This window comes from Nothoprocta perdicaria, unplaced genomic scaffold, assembly GCF_003342845.1.
Source record: "Nothoprocta perdicaria isolate Ctin4 unplaced genomic scaffold, notPer1 scaffold_23, whole genome shotgun sequence".
NCBI classification, from domain to species: Eukaryota; Metazoa; Chordata; class Aves; order Tinamiformes; family Tinamidae; genus Nothoprocta; species Nothoprocta perdicaria.
In genome coordinates this window covers 673,265-694,248 of record NW_020455455.1, presented here as the reverse complement: position 1 = coordinate 694,248, position 20,984 = coordinate 673,265, and the positions used below count along the sequence as shown (strand labels likewise).

General features: G+C 38.9%; 1 protein-coding gene across 3 annotated transcripts; it reads right to left on the bottom strand.

Annotated features, from left to right (window-relative positions):
* Positions 1 to 856: 856 nt before the first annotated feature.
* Positions 857 to 20,872, bottom strand: KRIT1 (KRIT1, ankyrin repeat containing). 3 transcript variants are annotated; one of them, XM_026039428.1, is made up of 18 exons: positions 20,551 to 20,613; positions 19,502 to 19,627; positions 18,464 to 18,623; positions 17,134 to 17,226; positions 16,190 to 16,319; positions 15,063 to 15,306; positions 14,658 to 14,773; positions 14,160 to 14,303; positions 13,042 to 13,198; positions 12,670 to 12,777; positions 10,917 to 11,073; positions 8,178 to 8,275; positions 8,124 to 8,147; positions 7,273 to 7,439; positions 5,245 to 5,332; positions 3,887 to 4,093; positions 3,470 to 3,586; positions 857 to 2,652 (listed from the first exon to the last, which is right to left on the bottom strand). In XM_026039428.1, exons 2-18 carry the CDS (start codon positions 19,601 to 19,603, stop codon positions 2,584 to 2,586), a joined length of 2,181 nt encoding a protein of 726 aa, XP_025895213.1. In that variant the 5' UTR covers positions 19,604 to 19,627; positions 20,551 to 20,613; the 3' UTR covers positions 857 to 2,583. The 3 variants fall into 3 exon arrangements, with proteins under 3 accessions (XP_025895213.1, XP_025895212.1, XP_025895211.1); XM_026039427.1 differs by lacking the exon at positions 20,551 to 20,613 and adding an exon at positions 20,854 to 20,872 and having other exon boundaries at positions 8,124 to 8,275; XM_026039426.1 differs by having other exon boundaries at positions 8,124 to 8,275.
* Positions 20,873 to 20,984: the final 112 nt, after the last annotated feature.

The window sequence follows — 20,984 nt, the reverse complement described above, 5'->3', positions numbered from 1 at the left end:
CTTAAACACCTAACTAACTTTGAAATGCTGAGTCAATCCCATTACTTTGTTAACATGCTTAAATTACAAACATGCTTACTTTTAGCTCCTTAAAAATCATTAAAAAATAAATCTTAACAGCCTTTAAGCAGAATTGCTTACCTCAATGTCAGTGTGCAGGGATTCAGGTATGTGAATATAAACGTTGAAATCCACGCGTGCAGTTATCCCGCTACCTTAGTAACACCCCGCGGGTGAAGCTCGGCTCCGCTCCGGCGGAGCCCCGCTAAGCGGCCGCTCCGTTAGGCCCAGGCGCGGACAGACCCTCAGCGCGGCCGCCCGTTGCCGCGGCAGCCGCCGCTCCCGCCGCGCAGGCGCAGTGCGCAGGCGGCCCCGCTAGGGGCGCTCGCGCACGCCGCCATTTTACCATCCACGCCTCGTTTAGATATAAACGTGCTTCTTTTTTATTATAATTTTATTTCCACAGATCTTTGCTATGCCTCAAGTCATGGCGGTAGCCCGCGGTGGTGCAAGGAGTGGTTTCTAGTGCCCCCGACCAGCTCCCGTGTGGTTTCCAAGGTGCAAAGCAAAGCGCTCAGGATACCTTCATTATTAAGTCTTCTTATGCCATCTTCTGTGATGTTCTCCACTCTCTTTTCTAAACACCATCTTCCTTCCTACAGGACTCATAAAGATGAGCATGCTGCAAAATACTCCTCTTTGGTAATAAAGTTATTTGATGACATTTTCATAGTGTCTGTAGTAATAAAAACACGTGACTATCATTGCAAACCATTTATTAGGTAGTAATAAATAAAATACTAAAAGAAAGAACTATACAGCAATAGGGCATATTTATACTGTTGTTAAACACACACCTTACATTCCAACATTTTCCCTACAGTTTTCTAACAAAGTGCTATGCAGAGAGGTATGTATCCGATACCAGTGCCGAGTGACAGCAAGGATGCACCGTGAAGGATGTAACTGCTGCCAGCAGGACAAATAAAAGATAATAATCCATGAAGATATACTTTTAATTACATGGCAGTGAAGCTGAAATAGCAAAGTACATCTTGCTAAGATCACCAATGCAGTCACCTGTTTTGTTTTTTTTTTAAATGCTTACTACTGTAATGTCTTACATTGTATTTACTATTTGAAAAGTTTAAATGCAAATACTAAGATGCTACAAAACAGCATAGTTCCTAACTGTTGTCTAACTTTTTTTTTTAAAAGAAAAAACTCTACAGATAACTGCTAATTTTTTTTTTTGCTTTTCTACAAAACGTTGCACACTTTTGGCACTCAGTTTACATGGAAGGAAGACTCAAACAGAGTTAAAACTCTGAAATACAGAGGTTTTAAAGATTTGTGTTATGGATAGTATTTTTACATATGCTTGACAAAGCACATGCTTCAAACCCTACAGAGATAGCCCCTTTGATGGGGGTGAGGGGAACATTACARCATTTTTAATCTTCTTATTGCATAGTTTTCCCTTTAATGAGGCATACTAGGTAAAGGTATGCATTTAGAAACGGATTAGAAGTTGTCTGAAAAAAAATCAGAATCAGCATGTAAATCTTTTCAAACACTTTAAAGGTGTCTTAAAACAAAAACGATTCTGAACTGTTAAGAAATACAATTTCTTGACACTTGGAATAACTTGCTAAGACTCAACCCTGACTCTGCAAAGGCCAGGCAGAATCTTTACAGACTGTGTCTGATCTCCTTACATTATAAATCTCCATTCCTGTCTCCTGTACTRCCTGGGCTCTTGAGAAACTTAAGTGAAGAAGAGAAAATTAGTTTGAACTTTGAATATGAACTTTATTCACTATCCAGGATATGATTTCTTAAGCTCTCTGAAGTCCTCTGAGTAAGATTTGTTTAAGTCTACATCCTCTCCCTTCTTCACATATATTGCACAGCAAACACAGAAATCTTGTTATCTCAAAACAAACATGCTGAATATTTAATAAGGTTTCTAAATGATTTAAAGTATTTCCCTTCTGACATCCTCATGAAACATTTAGAATAAATAGAAAGTTTTCAGTATGATAAAGAGTAAAAATGAAGTCAGCTATCAGGTTTATCAGAAACCAAATAAAAAACAGAGTAWCAAACATAATTGCTCAAAGCAGTAGACAGTCTTCTAAGCATACTTAGCAGCAACATCTTAAAAAGAGTTTGTCTACAAAATACTGTAACACATACAGCCTCCTTGATATTCCACAGAATGACAAGTAAAGCTAATAACAGGTTAAGTGAGACTTGCCTGTTGGCACTGGCAATCCCATAATCTTCTGGGATCAAAGTCTTGTTTTTTCTCACCCAGATCGGTAAATCATTTCATTTCTTCAGCTTTATCAGTTCATCTCAAGCTTTACAATAGGTAATATATGAAACCAAATACATTTATAAAAATAATTACTGTTTTCTAAAAAAATAAAGCATGCAGCTTCTGTACAAAGTTAAAAAACTGTACACATGTAATTTTCCATTCTGCAGAGTTCACATACAGGAATGTTTGCTATGGCAAGAATAAAGTCACTTTTCCTCAACCAGAAGATGCCGTTCCTTAACTATTGTCCATCTCCATCATTCATTTCTTTCACTTGGCATTAATTGCCCATTTAACTTCATCAGAAGTTTTATAACGAGACCTGCCTGTGTAAAGGTAAACAATTAAATTCTATCAGCATTTCACAAAATAAGGCAAATAAAATCAACTTAAGAATATGCTAAATTCAACTCGAAAGCAAATAAATGAAGAACTTCAAAAGATACATCATTTTAGAAATGATGAAAATGAAAACTAGGTGCCTAGTTTTTATCGTATAAAGTAATTTTACAAATATTCAACTACTTCCCCTCCTATAACCGTTTTAATATGGAATAATCAGATGAAAAACTTCTATCCAAGACAGGTAATTGTAATCAATTGTAATGACAAAACACTTTGTCATGACTTAACATGTAACCACCACACAGGCTGCAGGTAGAACAAGCATTTCTGTCTAGCATTCACAAAGCACTATCAAAGTTAGCAATTGCTAGCAATTGTTAGCAAAGATAGCAATTGGTAAGAACGTTGTTTTATAAAATAGATCCTCAATTTCCCAAACTCCTCTAGTTTTAATTGCAAAGTTACCAACTCTGTAACTTTGTGCTTCTTGTCATACTTGGAAGTATCCTTACAGTCTGATGATAGTTAATGTATAATTAGGCAACAATTTTTTTTTTTTTTTTTACTCTTCCTTTCTAATACAGGTGTGTTTCATCTATTATGGACCCTAGAGGCTCCACAAGCTAGGAAAACAAGCAAACGTTCTGATTTTTTTTTTTTWAAATCTCATTTTAAAAACATATTTCTGGGGACTTGCTTGGGTTTATTTTAAACTGTACAACGATGGTCAATCACAAGAAGAAAGTCTCTTTGAAGAGTCTCAGAAAATTTGGTAAACTAAACGTTATCGATGCTTACCTGCTTGGTATGCACAATAAAGCTCATTTTGTTTTCCAGACTGTGGATTTGAAAACATGTATCTCCATCTCCCAACTGCCACATAAAGCAACCATACTTTAGACTGAGGAGTAAGGCCTACAATGAAACACAGAAAACTATCACTCAGAAAATACTCTCAATGCTTAAACTGTTCACTTTCCTCTGTTCACCTAAATAGGATTTTGACTTAGAGCAGTTGTAGCTTATCAAGTAGTTGAGTGTAAAAGGACAAGGCTTTCTATTATTAATACTTTACAAAGAACTTAAGATCTTGGAAATCTTTACAGTCAAGTTTAATTAAACACTGGTGATAAATGACAATTAGCACAGAGAATTAAAGAGAACAGAATGAAGCTTAACAGCTGTTAYTGGCAGTTCACTTAAGCTGAAGCTGACCTTAGTCTCCATGTTGAGAAGGTGCAGTCCTTTTACATTTACTCCTACATAAACTTTGATGACTTTATGGCTACTTGAACTTGCTTTGGTGAATATCTGTCCTGTGAAAAAGGCCGCTCCGTAAGTAGGAATCTCCCAGCAATTCTGCAGAAACATGCGCTGAAGATGATGCATCTCCTTACTTACACCCTCACTGGTGCTGAGATTCTAGAAATAAAGGTACAATGGCAATAAACAAATACTCCCAAATAACTGTTTTTATTTGAAAAGATACAATGTTTAATGGAAGCTAATACTCCCAAAGTGCTTTCCCAACAACTGCCCCCACCCCCAAAAAGTCACCTCTAAAGTAAAACCTAGATCCACAGAAAGGCTCAGATGCCAAAGATCTGAACACAGATGTCTGTAGCAGCTTCAAAAATCCCAAACACAGACACCTAACCTCTGCAAATCTCCACATTTTCACCACTATCAGCAAGATCTCACGCTCATCAGGTATAAGCTGGTAGACGTCCATCTGACACTAAATCCATCAGAATCCATCAATCTAACAATTCTTCCTTTAATTCTTCCATTTGCAGGTCTAACACAGTGAGACYTGCAAAATGATCAAGTACCTGCCCAGATACAGCACTTTTAATAAATATATACATATGTATAAATGAACCTGGTCACAAATTACACAAGCAGGCACAAGAGGGACCACAAGTCATGAGCAGTCAAGGCCATGATTACGGATATGGAGGATGRTTGTCTACGTTCTACAAAGCTATTTAAGAAAATGCAAGACACAAGAATCTCATTGGAATGAAGCCTAACTCCTTTTCCCTTCCCTGCCCTCCAACTCCTCCCTCCCATAAGGGCCTCTAGAAGACTAAGGAGCCAAGTCCATTCTGGCATAGGCTCCTAGAGGGAAGGCTCCTTTCCCTTCATAGAGGGAAAGCTAAGAAGTCTTCTATGCTTTCTTGAAGACCGTAGTCAAGTGACTCCATATGTGCGCTAAGTAGTCCCTAATGTACAAGCTGGACTGGGAAAAAGGACTTTATGGATCTATCACAATTAAATTTCATAAAAATATACTCTGACTTAAATTTTACATGTACTCTGACTTAAATTTTACATGTATGTACTTTAGCAGTGTCCCCAGTGCAGTTATATGAACAGAGGACACAACTGTATTTGCTTCTAGCAAACAGATCAACTGCAACTATACAAGAAAATTACTATTCCAACAACCCAACTTGAACATTCAATCCACGTTTCTAGTTTCATATGCCAGTGTTTTCATACATTAATCAATAATAAAACAGTCAAAAAGGTCTGAGTTTCAATTTCTAGAATTTGATGATTTATCTCACCTTGTATTCATGAAGTATCCTGTTTGTCCAGTGAGGAGCTTTACTTTTGAGCTTAGTGATGGGTACTATAGATTTAAGATTTTCTTCACTAAAAAAAAAAAAGCACACAATAGTTTTATTTCAGTAAACATTAAGGACAAAGTCTGCCAGCTTGCACCTTCAGGCCACACAACCCCAGCTGATCCCCTGCTCTCTCTTGGCTTCTCCTCCAGAAAGCTTCTGGGCTGGGGGCACCAGACTTCCTAGGACACGGTGCAACTCTCAGCTAATGCAGATCCTCCATAGGCAGTTTTGTGTTACCACTTGCAGACACGAGAGAGAAAGGAGATGCTGGCTGCATGGTCATCACCTGACTGCAGATCAATTCAGTGACTTCTAGTTTGGGAGCCAATATTAGATACAGGGGGTCATTTAGACCCGAACAGCCAGTACTCAGAAGCCAAGGACATGGCTCAGGGGTATCACTCTCTTCACTGCACCGTTAAACTAAACAAAATACAGACTCTGCACTACCAAAGACTTAATTTAACATGAAAGTTAGGTCACATGATATGGAAATTAGGCARTTTATACAGAGCACCCTTTTTTTTCAAACACTGAAGGAAGTCCTTACTATATTTTTATGCACAAGTAATACAGTCTCACATGCATCACTAGCTTTCAGAAATACTTAGTCCTTTTTTATCTATATTTGCCAGTAACAGCACATGCTGTCTGCTTTGCGTAAGAACAACGTATCCACGTCTCCAAGGCTATTACTATACAAACAAAACCCCGGGTATGTCTAAAAATTGTCAGCATCTAAAACTGCAGATGTCTGCAGTAGCTTCAAAAATCCCAACTACAGGGTACCTAACCTCTGCAAATCTCCACTTTCTCAAACATCTGTCTGAAGGAGGACAAAACAGGTGTGTATTTCCAAACCTCTCCAGTTGGAGATGCATTGGTTGCTTACCCCAGCGCCCACAGGGTTCTCCCTTCTGGCCCAAACTACTKTTTCCCCACTAGCCCTACCTACCCAGGGGAAAGGAAAGCCAAGGAACACATCAGAGCTCATCCGAAACCCAGCTGGGTTTAACTGTCCACTGCTGCTGGTAGGGCAGATTTACCAACAAGACAAGATGGGTCATGGGCTGAACCTACTGAACAGCCCAGACAACGTTCTCCAGTCAGGGAACTCATTCATCTGGCAGTTCTGTGCTCCCAAAGTCTCTGTACCCATGGGAAGGAAAAGAAAGGAAGGTGCAGGTGAGATCAGTACAGGTGACCCTTTCAGGGGCTGCCCACACTTAAAGCAGAGTAACTGCTGCATAAATGCACCATGATTAAGTGATAGTGGAGAACAGGATCTAAAAAATAAAAAAGGCAAGCCAACACATCCCAGCAGATGCTGTAAATGAGCAGCCCACCCAGCAACACCCCAAAATAGCAGAGCTGCTGCTACATGAATGAGTTGGGATGGAGACGGTGGCGGCAGGAGTGAAGGTACACACAGAAATGGAATGAAATCCATGGAGATGCTGCTGAAAATACATGCATKGAAGAAAAAACACATCCGAGAACAGCTCAGCTGCTGTTGCTCAGGCAAGTGGAGAGAAGGGCAGAGAAAAACACCATCTGTCAGGGCACTGTTTGTGAGCAGGTTAGGACAACAATCCACATGGGAGTGTCAGAAAAGATGCAACCACCCTCAACAGCGCTCTCAGCGAGGGAGGAAATCCAAGTGCAGAAGCTGGTCTAGCTGGACACAGTAAGAGCTTTCTTCTCTATCACCCAAAATGGGTTTTCTGGCAGTCCTGTTAAGAGCCCATTACTCATTTTGCTGTTTCTCCATCTTGGTGTAGATTAGTGCACACTTACCCTCCATGTCTACATTCTATGAATACTAGGGGGGTTCATGGCATACTTTGAACCAGAGGACTGATGGAAAAAAGTAGTTGCTGCAGCACATCTAAAGTTTATTTGAGATTAGGTGCTGTCTAAAATTTCCTTCATAAATAAAAAGAATAAGTTTAAAGACATACTTACTTTAGAAAGCCCTGTTTATGTTTCTTGCTCTCATAATTTCCATAGACTATCTGCAACAATAGACTTGCCAGTGTGATCAGCTTGGCATCAGGTGAGGTATAGAAACCTTTCAGTAAATTATATCTGGCTTCATCAAACAGGATAAGAATGGCCAATGGATCCTCAATCTATTGAAAAAAATAAATAGCATGATTTCTTTGTAAACCAAAAATGAACTTAATACTTSAGCAGCTGTGTAACTGAATACAATTTCTCATTGATTCAAAGATGGGAGAGAAAAGGGTGGTCTCCCCGAAAYGCGTATTTTAGCAATGCCTGGTAATAGAAAAAATATAATACAGAAGTATTTTCAATGACTTAATTAGACTTTACTGATGTAACACGCTTTTGAATTGCCAGTTACTAGCATACCATGCCCAGTCAGAAGTTCCTGAGAAATATATCAAACTCAGTGCATCACAACGACCCTATACACATCAGTCAACAAAATGCATCAGAAATTAAAAAAAAAATTACTTAGAGCTATACACTGCACTTTTTTCCTCAGACAACCACTGTGAATATGTTTGAATAGTTCCATTGAAACTGATCAGTTAAATACCTGAAAAAACGTGATACGAGAAAAGGAAGGGAAATAGGGCAGGTTTGAGACAGGTAGAGATTGGGACACAGGGTCCACTGATGAACCAAACAGTGGAGAAGGGGGGAGATGAGAGTATGTGTTTACATGTGAATGGTAGGGACAGGAAAAGAACCTGCAGACCCAAAGTACTATAGAAAAAGGCCATTAAGCCCCCTGAGCGTTGATGGTGCAAGTGCTCTGCCTCTAATCCTGGGTTCAAGGTGCAGACCTTTTTCTCGATTTCCAAGGGAAGTCTCACATCTCTCCTCAAGAAAAGCTGTGAAGTTTCCCTCTGAGGATCCAAGTTTGTCAGTTCAGTGAATATTTCAGGCCAGTCTCGAATATGCTGCAAAGGTTTGTGATATGGCTTTAGCTGGAGGCCTGGAAAATAACATTTTTTTTTTTTTTTTATAAATAAGCACACAGAATAAACTGGGATACACATGGGTGACTGAACATAGCACCAAATCAGAACATTTAAAGCATAGGATTCATTAAAGCAACACTTCTCCCCATGTTTTCTAAACTGCTATCTAGAAATGTTTTTTAAATATAGATTTATTGACAAATCTCTCACAGCCAATTCAATAAATACACCAATAATGAATCTTTATAATTTTCAACTTCTCAAGGGTGAAATTATATTTTAAAAATTAATGGGAATGCTAAACAGATCTCAAAACTAGAAGTTAAAGGCCCCTAGAAAGCCAGCAAACCAAATACCATATTAAATAAAATTACAATAATAAAAATGTTAGTGTTCTGCCAATTATTTTGGGAGAAATAAGAAGTCTAGAAATGAGATTTTGACTGAAGAATACAGATACAGCTTATCTTATAAAGGCATCTGCCACCACCTGGATGTACAAACCACACACTTTTCAGAACAGACAAACCTTTCTTTATCTGTAAAGCATCACGGTTCCTAACAGGCTACAATCATGCGATTTTTCATGTCCTTCTGTCAACAATTTGTTTTGTTTTCTACCTCCTCATTACTGTATTTATCTCATTATCATTACTCTGGCTTTTACCTTGGGATACTTTATAATTTATTCACCTCACTTATCCACCCTACATTCAAATATAGGGGAATATCATCCTTCTGATGTACAAGAAAACTATGATCTGCATGCAACAAAGTACAAGGAATTCCTTACATAATGAGAGCATGTAATTAATTTACATAGTAAATCAGAAGTCTTGCTACCTTGACACTTTTGGAATGAGCAGGAGAAGCCCTCCAAAAGGATGCTTTTATGCACCACCCCTTGCTCTGTGCCAGCTGTGCTAAGCTGTGTCTGACACGGAGATCCACAGTTACCCTTCTGGTAACTGTGACCCTGCCAAAGCAGCAGCTCCACCCAGCCTTGTTYGGGCATGTTCTGATGGGTCTTCATGCTTCCACCTATATCCTGGGTACATCCTATTCCTAACCTGGGTACAGAGTGCACACAGCCTCCCTCTGCTCTGTATTAAGGAGCGGGTTCCACCTCAAGCACTGGCTGGGCTGAGCACCGAGGTGGCAGGGACACCAATTAGGGGGAGAACATCAGGAGCTTCCCAGTGTGACTGAGTTTTGGCTGGAATCTCCTTTTGGAGTGGGAGTAGCCCCATCCAGAAACAGAAAAGTTACTGTAGCACTAGCTGAACAACTAGCGATGTTAATACCATCTGCTGTGTCATTAGATAATCTGATAAGCAATCAACTACAAGCTACCAGTGATATGACTTCACCAACACATGCTGCTCTCAACGTGATGTTGAATGAGGAGGCTGTGGCCTCCTGAACCTCACCATGGACCTTTGCTGCACACCCATCACAAACATCTCACTACGATGCCACTCACCACCCACATGGGTGAAGCCCGTGGTGAARTTGTCCACAGAAACTGCAGACTCAACTGGGAGCAACTAGTTGTAACCAATTTGGGTTCTCCATGACAGGGTGGCTTAGCAGATTACTGCAAAGCTTAATAACTAGAGTTACTGTAATCTGCATTATATGTACAATCATGAAATGTATGCAACATATTCTAACAWAGGCTGTTAGTAGAGTATATACCTTTACAACCCAAATTAACCACATTGATGTCCCTCATACTGTGGTCTAAGTGCAAAATTCCCTCATCCAACTGCACCCTGTTCTGAATCTTGGAGGCAACTGCTTCAAGGACAGCAGTTGAATTGTGACTGTGGATTGCAGGGCAGGTGCCCATTCACCCTCTCTCCACCCATCTCTGTTTAAGATCCGTGGGCTGWGGGATCAACTGGGTAGTTGGCTTGAGCAGGGGGAAGAGAAATTTGTGTCTTGGTCCTTATGTAAAAGGCACAGGAAACTAAATAAACAGAGATGAGAGAGTCTCTGACAGGTACAAAATATATTAACAGTCTAGACATTGGTTAACTCTTCTCTTTGAGAAGAAATAGAATTTAGACCTGCTGAAAAAAGGAGAATTAAAGCCTATGGCTCCTGGATGTTTTACTGATGTGCAGGCAACAAATTGGTTAAAATATTACCAAGATTTTTAAGAAGAAGAAAAAAAAAGCCACTTACAAATATGCAATCATAAAAATGAGCTCTAATTCCAGTGGCAAGCTCTCTCAAGTTTACTATGCACCCTGAGTAAGACTATTTCCCCAAAACAAGTGTGAATGATTACACACTGTAGCCACAAGCTGGTATTTTGGAAACAATTACTCAAAACTAATCTAGGCATCCAAATATAGACTAAGATTATTTGATTGTTGCTAAAAATGCCAAGAACTCAAGAACTCCAGCTAAAGTTCAGCTGCCTCTCCATGTTCCTCTATACACTGTCTTCTGGTTACTTTCTAACACAAAACAACTGCAGGAGCTCTGCAGATTTCAGGAGAACAGCATCCTAAAAGATGGCTTCTGAAAACTGATACAGAGAGGGTAATATAGAACAGCTACGGAACATATGACCCATATGCTCCTCCTCCCCCCCCCAAAAAAAAGAATAGGTGACCGGGTGTCAGAGTCTTCCTTGTTACTTACTGAGGTTCTCAGAACAGATCCAGATGGTGAAGTACTGCTGAGTTTCCTGGGACAAACGCATCCCCTCCATTATCTGCTGCACCGTTGTATTGTTTCCATGTTTCAGCTCAACAGAGCGGTACGACCCATCCATACGATAAATTCGTGCCTTTTCATACTGCCCAAAACATATTAAACAAACCRCTTGTTAAAATCTCTTTCTATTAGCGCGTAGGGAGAGGCAAGCAAATTCACCATAATTCAGCAACTGCCAGACCTCTTGAGAAAAATAACAATGCACAATTCCTGCAAATTTACTGTTTATCAAAATGGCTTGTTTCATGTCCTGTGCAAGTTCTTATACCGTACTTTCTAACACATAAAAAAAAGAAAAATCCTAATGGTATTTTGGGGGCTTCACTTCTGTTGAACTCAAAGCAAGCAGGTATCTAAAATTTCTGAGGAATTTGGGCTCTGCTTATCCTGAAACCTCCTTCTCACCGTTACTGGCAGGATATGGTGTTATTCCCTTCATTTAGTCTGTCCTTAAATCTAATTTTCCTATACTTAAATATAATAATCTAATATTAGATTATTTCTTAACATTTCTATTAACCGATCAGTAATTGACTCTAATTTTTCAGAGGAAAATACCAGCCTTTACAGGGATCCCAATGCAGGAATACAATCTCTCTAAGCACTTTTACCACTTCTATCTACTAATCACAAATTATTTTCCTCTTCAAGATTCCCTAACTTTCAAAGAATGATTACTTAAAAAGTTGCAAAGAGCTTATTTCTCCTCCTCAAATCTGGTTAGGCCTTAAAACCCAAGACATCAATTACAGAAACTTCTGGGAAAAAAAAGATGATTGCCTTGGAAAATAACTGAATGAAAACGAGGCTAAAATCAGTCAATTTAGCTGTGGTAATGACTGTGATTCCCCTTGCAGTAGCTTCTTTCATTAAATTTTTAATTTTGTTGTATTAAATCAATGGCAATAGATTCCAACATAATGTCACCGTCTGTGCTGGGAAATCTACTTAAGAGGTATGTATTAGTCTTTCAGAGTAATTAGACAATTGCCATTTGATCAACTGTATCACAAGAAAAAGTATAAGGGTGGTCAGCTCTCCCTTTTTTTGGAAGATTCATTCATATAGAGTGAATTGCAGATTCTTTAAAACACATCAGAAAAAAAGAATTGATAGATGAACTACTGTCATTAACTACAAAGCTACAAGTTCCATCTGAATTCAAATGAAAGCAACAAATAATTTTATTTATCTATCTTAAATATACTTTGGGATGAAAGGACTGGCATCATAAATTTTGTTAACTAGCCTGCTAAATCTCCCCTGACTGCAAAGGAAGTCTTAGGCTGACTAACTGATAGAAGTCTAATTTTGTAGAAGCCTACGTTTAGTCAGCTGAATGCTCCTMTATGTCACACATAAGACATAAAGAAAACTAACGGCTGAAGTATGAGTAGCAGACAATCAGCAGCTGATGTGATGCTCCCACAAATAAATGAAAACATCACGTTTGAAGCCTTATATAGACAGAAACATTTAAAGAGAGAGAAATGTTAGCTTTGTCAATACCGAATAAATGACMTTACATATAAAATACTGAAACAAATGCACGCATAACTGGTATATGTTACCAGATATTCTGGTAACAACTRTAAGTGGGCCTAACTTTCTCTCAGTGTTTGTGTGTAAAATAAACTGTGTATATAAACTTTAAACTACTCAGATAATAAAATCATACAGGTTTATTCATGGCTTCCTTCAGCAGTTTTGCAGTTTCTTCCCATTCATTTTGCTTGTTTTCTTCACAGACATTCAGGGGAGATCTTCCTTGTTGATCAGTAATGTGCTACAAACAAACAGAAACACCAATAATACATTGTCTTCACTGGAGATAAGTAAATGAAATAATTAAAAATAATAAAYTTTAGGGTTCAGTCATTTAATTGATAATGCAATGGGGGAAAAAATGGAGTTACTGAAAAGCATTTAGTCAGGTTTTTGGCAACAGGATCACTATATTTTCGCACTGTGATCTGGGGACACAGCATTGCCCCTGCCCCATGAGCATCTGTTGCTAAAATTCTTATGCACTGGTACAAACAGAACTTACTCTGTCGATTTCTGGGTGATTCAGGAGAATTTGCACTATTTCGGCATGGCCGCCTCCAGCTGCAAAATGAAGGGGAGAGCTAAGCTGCCCATTCAGGAGGTTTGGATTGCACTTCCCTTTTTCCAGTAGCATTCGAGTGGCTTCAACTTTTCCATACCTGCAAATGGATGAAGGGCAGAATGGATAGCAAATGTAAAATAAACTGTTTTTCTGATACTCTCAAAGATATTCCCAAATATGAAAACATATATTGCTGTAATTGGAGTGTATGTTATGTTTCAATAGTTGATTCTTTTTTCTGCRTTTACRTCTTGATTACGATAACATGTGTAACTACCTAAAAAAWATATATATATAACATAACTCAAATCTTGCGTATGCCATTTATGCACTTTCTGAAACACACACACACACGCACATACCAAGTTTCATCTTTTTATAATCACATTTGATTTTCAGGTTCTTCGTGTATTCATGGTATTATTCTTCAGGTMTTATTACAAATATATGACTGCCTTGCTTAAAGATAAAACAAAAGTGTTTTTATGGCAGCTGAGCAATGCTCCAAATTCTGCATGAATTCGGTAATTCACAGAATTACTTAGAATTACATAGAGTTCATAGAATTTCAGAATCATAAGTGTTGGGTGAAAAGAAACCTCTGGAGGTCAGTCAGTCAGTCAGTCGGTCTTCCTGCTCAAAATATGACTATCACAAACACTTGCTCAACTCAGCTCAGTTATTGCCATGTTGTCATCAGGCTGCTCACAGACTTTAACCAACCAGCAAGAGTTCCCAGCCTAGACTATACCCAAGAGTTCCAGAACAGACATTTCAGAAGGTAGAGAAGAGACAGGAGGTATTTAATAATCAGGTCACCACATTTGGTCTCCTCAGAAACCCTTCAGATAGAACTCATTGATCTAAAATGATCTCCAAACRTGAAGCAGTGCATCTCTTTGAACAGTTAACACTAACATATACTACGGTCACAGCATAGAAGTCTACAGTTGCTCAATCTCTCATTTCTGAGTCTGTATGATAACTTWCACTTATGCTGAGTGCTAAAAACTCATGACAGCAGAAGGCATTTAGCAGAAATACACTGAGGTGCTCACCAGCACGCATAATGAATGGGCGCCCAATGGTCACTATCCAGCTGATTAACAGAAAACTTCTTATCCAGGAGCTGGCCCAGTAAGTCAGAATCGCCTTCACAAGCACTGCGATGAAGAGGGAAATCATCTACCCACTGGTGCTCTCTGTCATTGAAAACAGGAAGCAAGAGGAAAACACAGGTCAGAAATATTTCAATAAGAATTTTTTTAAAATGATTGCAGTCTACTTGATGACTAAAGACTAACCACAGAGCTATATAAAGAACAAAGGTGAAGCTCAAGCCACTAAGATGCATCGAGATTCATACAGCCAGTATTTCAGTTGCACTGAAGGCACACCTGTAWTCATTATGCCAAGAAATGCTTCCTTGATTGTATTTTGTAATTTAAATCTGGTACTTTAGTACCAAAGGAACAGGAATTTCAAACCCAGTCTACCAAGTATTACTCTAATATAACAAACTTATTTGCTAATGAGAAAGAAATGTAACACAGTACTTGTCCTCGGTGACACTGCTCATGCTGCGTTGCCACTTTTCTCTTTTTGGAATCTGAATCTTCGAATAGTCTGGGGCTCCAAGGCCGAAGTAGGGATTTATTACCACCTTGTCAACCTGCAAAGACACAGTTTAAAACTGAAAAGAAAAATCTCAGTGAGACTTGACTAAACAATCCCCCACCCAAGCCACATATTCTCCTGGAACCAAAGTTATGATAACAGCTTTCTACAGCTAGAGTAACTGGTGCTCAAATGCTTGAATTTGAAAATCTAATTTGGCAATAAGCACGCAATAAATACACCTGATTATATTAAACATAAAACACACATCAAATACAGGAATAAAATGTAAAATAAAAATACATGCAAGTTGCACAAACATTAAAAGAAAATAAAGTTCTTACCCTATTGGTATACTGAAGGTCAGAGCCAAACAAAGGATTGTAGATACACACATCTGCTTTCTCCAATGCCAACATTCTACTCTTTATTTCTAGGGCAGTATAACCCATGTGTAAAGAGCTCTCTGTCTGACCAGGTTCTATAGCATAGGCAGGGTTTATTACATTTGTTTTAATTCTCTCAAGAGGAGATGGTCTGAACAAAGCTGGGATGGAATGAGACTGGGTATGACGTTCATCCAACCACCTGCAGAAGAGAATGGAGAAGTAATTCATTTTCAAGCAAAAAAAAAAAAAAAAAAACTACTTTTGTCATGCCTGCCCACTATTTCATTTGATTAAGGGTTGTATGTATGACAAAAAAAAAATAAGACCTTATGTCTGCAAAATTACTCGGCTCTGAAGTAACTCATCTAAATAACTCTTAAGTTTTAATTATCATGTGTGCAGCTGTTGTTAGAGCACCAAATTAATCCCCAAACATGAAATTCTGCAAACAGAATACAGTTATGCAAATGGCATTTTATACCATTTAGCCATATATCATCTGCTCAGATACATTTCCTGCAGATGCAAATTCTCAAAGAAAAGGAAATAGCAAGTTGAGGTAATAGCCACACTGGTTAATACCAAAACACTTACACCAGCAGGTTACATTAACACATTCACTTTCAGTTTATGGTAGCACTGCTCTCAAGGTACAAATTTAGAAACTTAAAGGAGACTACAGCAGTGCAGACTTAAATCTTTCTCTTCCCACACCTCTCCCTAATGAGCTGAAAAAGGAAGGAGCTCTTCTTATAGTTTCCCAGCTGCCRAATCTTCCCCAGGTGGGCAATCACATGCAAGTTAGAGGTAGAATTCAGCATCACTGTCTATTTGCTGTGTTTTTTCCTGCACATATAAAACAGGTTCAAGGAAAAATATTCATGTTTATTTTTGGGTGACTATGCTTTTATTTAACAGCAAAATAAATTTAGCAGTTATTCCTGCAAATAAGGCAATAATAACATTTGACTATGATTTCCTTCTTAATCAGAAGGCTGGTGTAAAACTACTTGTTACATAGACACATGTCCTTGTTTATCTTCTATTTTAGCATGAGTATTTTTACTAATGGTTGTTCTTACTTATCCAAGGCAATCAGCATCCTTGCAGTAAGCGTAGCAAAATGGGTGCTGGATTCACTGCACACCCTCATGATGTCTTGTAAACAGTAGAACACAGGGCATCCAGGGCTGTACGTGTATTTCGTATTATCTGAAAAGGAAAGAGACTCTGAAGACACATTGACAGAAAGAGGCTTACTTTCCCTTCTGGATCTCCCAAAGTTACACATTCTCAGCTAATTTTTTTAATGCTAAGTTATTTTTTTCCCAAAGTACATGAAGTCCTAACCTAAATACTCACTATAACTCAACAGAGTACCCTTACAAACCTTAAAGTGTTCAGTTATTATTCCATAAGTGTATTTAGATTTATATGGGAAACAATTATAAATGTATGCTGGTGAAAAACAAAACAATGTGGGTTTTTGTTTGTTGTATTTTATTTTGAATGGACATTATAGACAGAAGTGGTATTTACTGCTGTTGGTACCTTCAGAGCTATGGACACAGCACACAGACACTTGTTTCAGAATTTTTGTAATACAATAATGACAAGSAAGTTACTTTGCCTTTTCAAGACTTTATTCATCCTTGCTTACTCAAACAAAAATTCATTGACCTAGCAAAGCATTCTTTGAATAAACAACGCTCAACAGAATTGACTGGATGCCTTATTTGTATTGGCATTTAATAATGCTTTTAAAAGAAATGCATGTATTTTGAAATATAATCAACAAATGAACAACTAAGGCCTAAAAGAAAAGTGTGCTACAGCTAGAGAAACAAATGAAATACATTAGGTAAGTTTTCCCATAAATAACTTTTTAGGGCTTTTAAGGTAGTGAGAGAAGGATTTCCACCCCAAATCTAACTTTTGCCATATCATATATTCATGAAAATTCATAAGAAACCGTCAACTGAACTGCTACAATTCATATTACTCCAGAAATTATGTTTAGTATTACCTTTGACAACAGTTGGAACAATGTAAAGAGATGCTTCCTGGCCTGCCTTCTCTCCATCAAGAGGAAACTTCTTCATCAACACKACTCGCTTCCCTAGCACAATATTAAAAAGCATAAAATAAATGAATAAACAAACCTTGGACAACTTAAAAATCAGCAGGTTTATCCTTCCAGATTTCTAGGACACAAAACTATTTCTTACTGGAAATCTAAGCAAGCTAAAAAAATCAAAATGACAGTGAATTATGAAAGAACATAAACATATATGTACTCCTTAATCTGAAAAATAACAAGACTGTATACTCTTCTTCATAGCAACTTTTCTATGCCCTTTGTTATTTGTCATTACAAATGATTCCTCTCCAAAACAACCTGCATTTAAGAAAAGTTCCTTCTGAACTGGCAGGTCACAAGTACATGCTATATTCCATGGTAGAGCAAATTCTTTATTCAAACACAGGTACATGACTATGTATTCCATGATACCCTCTCTTTTACATTTACAAAATTTAGCATTCTGGTTGCTTTTCTGACCTCAACCACATTTTTTAGCACAGACCACACAAAACAGTGCATAGCAATGAGTCAATTTGAAACTCTCACACTCAATGAGCCAGACTGTTTTTATTTTTTGCTATGCAGCACTTAACATGTATTAATGCTATTATGTTATTTCACATTTCCTGCTCCATTAGCTTTGGTAAGTACCAGTTATCACCACCTGCAACTTTTTACCTTTAGTGCTTTACTCAGTCTAGGTTATACCAAGCTGGAAGTGAAATAAGCAATTTCACTTAAGCAAAAACAATTTTATCAGCGCCAGTATGAGGCTGTTTGCCAGATTAGCTATGTCACAATAACATGAAGAGCACACACAAATCAAGTTACACCTATACCTGCTACAGTTAGGCCAAGAATACTGGAGATACTGTCTACCAAGCAATGCAGTCAGAAGTAATCTATTGACTAATTAGGGTTTAGCTAGAATTCAGGTTAAAAAAGCAACTTTCACCTCATTTATTGAAAGTTTAATTATAAATCTCAATATGAGGTGACAAGGTAGTACAGACAACAAAAGTTTAACTTAGTAAAAATCTTTTAGTAGACATTTCATAGAGTAGAAGTTAAAGGGAAAYAAAGTTAGATCAAAGGTATTAGCTATATGATTGCTTTAGGCCTGTTTGATTAGACCTCAAAAACTARACACTTAGCTAACTAAATATTAAAAAAAACACCTAAATACTTTGCTTTTGAACAACTTCTGTATAGCCATTTCAATTTTAAAACATCTCATAGCAGTATCAACAATAGTTTGGATTAAGGTTTTTACCTTTGATACCCTGATTGGCAGGTGAAATTGGTTTAGTGGCTTCTAAAACATAATCCAAGATGCTCTGGGCTATCTCAGTGCCCCCCTGCAGTTTAGCTTCCAACAAAACTTTCTTTCTTTTTTTCTTTTGGCCTTCAATGGGAACTTCGAGCAACAGTATCTTTCAAACAATAAAGAAAGCAAAGCAGTGTTTAAGCACAACTGAAACAAATACAGAACACTTTTGGTTGTTGTTTTTTGTTGTACCACTGAAAAATGCAAGGCTGCATCCTTGTACTGACCCCCTACGCAGGGCAAAAGGCCAAGGTCTGACTTGCAAGATATGTCCATGAAGCACATGCAGAGTCACTTTAAAAAAAAAAAAAAGTGTTGTATATTCTCTGTATACTTTAGTGTTTAAGCTTGTAGGCTTTAGAGAACTAAGGAATGTAATTAAAAAATAATTCCTTCAAGCTCAYGTAGCATAACAAAATAGCTAAGCATCCTGAGGCCCTGGAATTTGCTTGAACATTTCCTGGTGCTTGATATTTTTCATTTGCTTCACAACCATATTCCAGTCCCTTCTCTCTCTTAGTCGAAGTTCTAAGTAAGATGTCTTACGATCTTACCAAGAAAATTGAGAGSCTAAACAAACAAAAAGAAGTTCTTCCTGAAATAAATGGCAGCTGGTTATAAAAATACCTCTGAAGYCTTAGTATTTTAGGGCTTAAATAAATAAGTAAACTCCTTTATTTTAGGGCTTTAGTATCTTTCTTAAGCATGATTAAGTCTCTGGTTTCCTACTAGCATAGATATTATTGTTTAGCTCTCTAACAGGGATTGCAAAGATCAACAAGAGCAAAGAATTATAAAGTTGTAAAGTTTTCCAGCACTGTASCAATGGGGCAATGCATAGTAGATATATATGTATGATGTGCATACATTGTTTTAAGTATCTTACTGTAAGATCCGCTTTTCTGCTATATTATTATATATATATATATTATTTTTAACATTATAGATATTATTTTAAAATTTTTAATAAGAAAAATGTTTTACTTCATAGGATTTTGCTCGATATTCCCGGGAATTCAGGCTAGCAGTATTTTTGGGACGAATCACAGCAACATATGCATCTCCAATGTTTTCTGGGTTTCCCATCTTGCCTTCTTTTTAAATTTATCACTACAAGCAATGAAATAAACAGGAGAGAAAAGTTCAGTTAAACACACACACACATGCGAACAAAAAACAAGAGCACCCCAAACCGCAGGATATAGCAATTATAGCCATTGATGTTTTGCTTTATTCGTTTATATTTCTTAAACTGGAAGATATCAACGATTGCATAATTCCACCTCACTTCCAAAAAAAAAAAAAAAACCACAAATGAACAAAGGAAAAAAAAAAGTAGACAAATAAAAGGATGGGGGAAATGTTTTATTGAAGAGATTAAAGAATGATCCTGTTCTCTCTAAAATACTTTTACAAAAAAAATGCATTTTATTTTTTCAATTTTCAAATATTTGTCTATTTCACAAGCCAGGCCAAAAAAAAAAATTGACTCAGGAAACTATGAAATGGAAAAAATAAAGACCTTGAAAAAGTGTCAAGCTGCATGACTTATAAAACATATTTTCAAGCACAACAGTTCCACCAATTCGACGGGAACTTAAATAMAAAGGAGGAAGGCCGATTTCCCTTTCTTTTTTCCCGCTACGGGGAGGAGAACATAGCCTCGCCTAAGGCCCAGCTAGCAGAACCGATGAGAATAATCCRTATTATGGATTTACACTTTAGTTCTTCCTTACTTCAGCAGGGCCGTAAATGGGGCCCGACCTCTTCGCCTCAGAAGGTGATGCCCTCCGCTCTGCCCAGGCGCRCTCGGAGGGGCATTTACACTTCAGGCTACACTCTGCTTTAACCAAAAACGCCGATTCCTGCCCCGGAAACACCTCTCCGAGGGGGTGACGGAGGGAAGGCCCGGGTGGGGGGTAACTAAGCCCCGCTGAGGGCGGCGATGGTGCCGGGCTGTTGCAGCGCGGGGTTCTCCCGCACGCGGCAAAGCCCCTTCCCGGCACGCGGGGTCCCGTTACCCGCGGACCAACCTCGGCGCCCAACGTCGCCCGCGCTGGGAAGCGGCGCTCCCGGGGCCGGCGCTCCAGGAGGGCTGCGGGATGCAGCGGCCGGGGAGCGGCAGCGGGCGCCCTCACCTCGGCGGAGGCGCCGGCCCGCGGCCGGGCTCACGGCTCGGGCGGCCCTGCAAGGGAAGCACCGCGGAGCGGCGCTCAGCGCGGCGCAAACCCGGCCCCGCTCGGGACGGGACGGGCCGACACCGCGGCCGAGAGCAGCCCCGGGAACGGCTGCAAGCTCCAGCCCGCTCCAGCCCGGCCCCACTACCTCCGCCTCACCCGTCGTCAGCGGCAGCCGCCGCCGCATCCTCGCGGCCGCTCCGCCCCGCGCCGCTCCGCCCCCGGCGGATCCGCTTCCCGTCGGGGCGCCGCGGGCCGCGGCCGCCCATGAGTTTCCGGGTCGGCGGCCC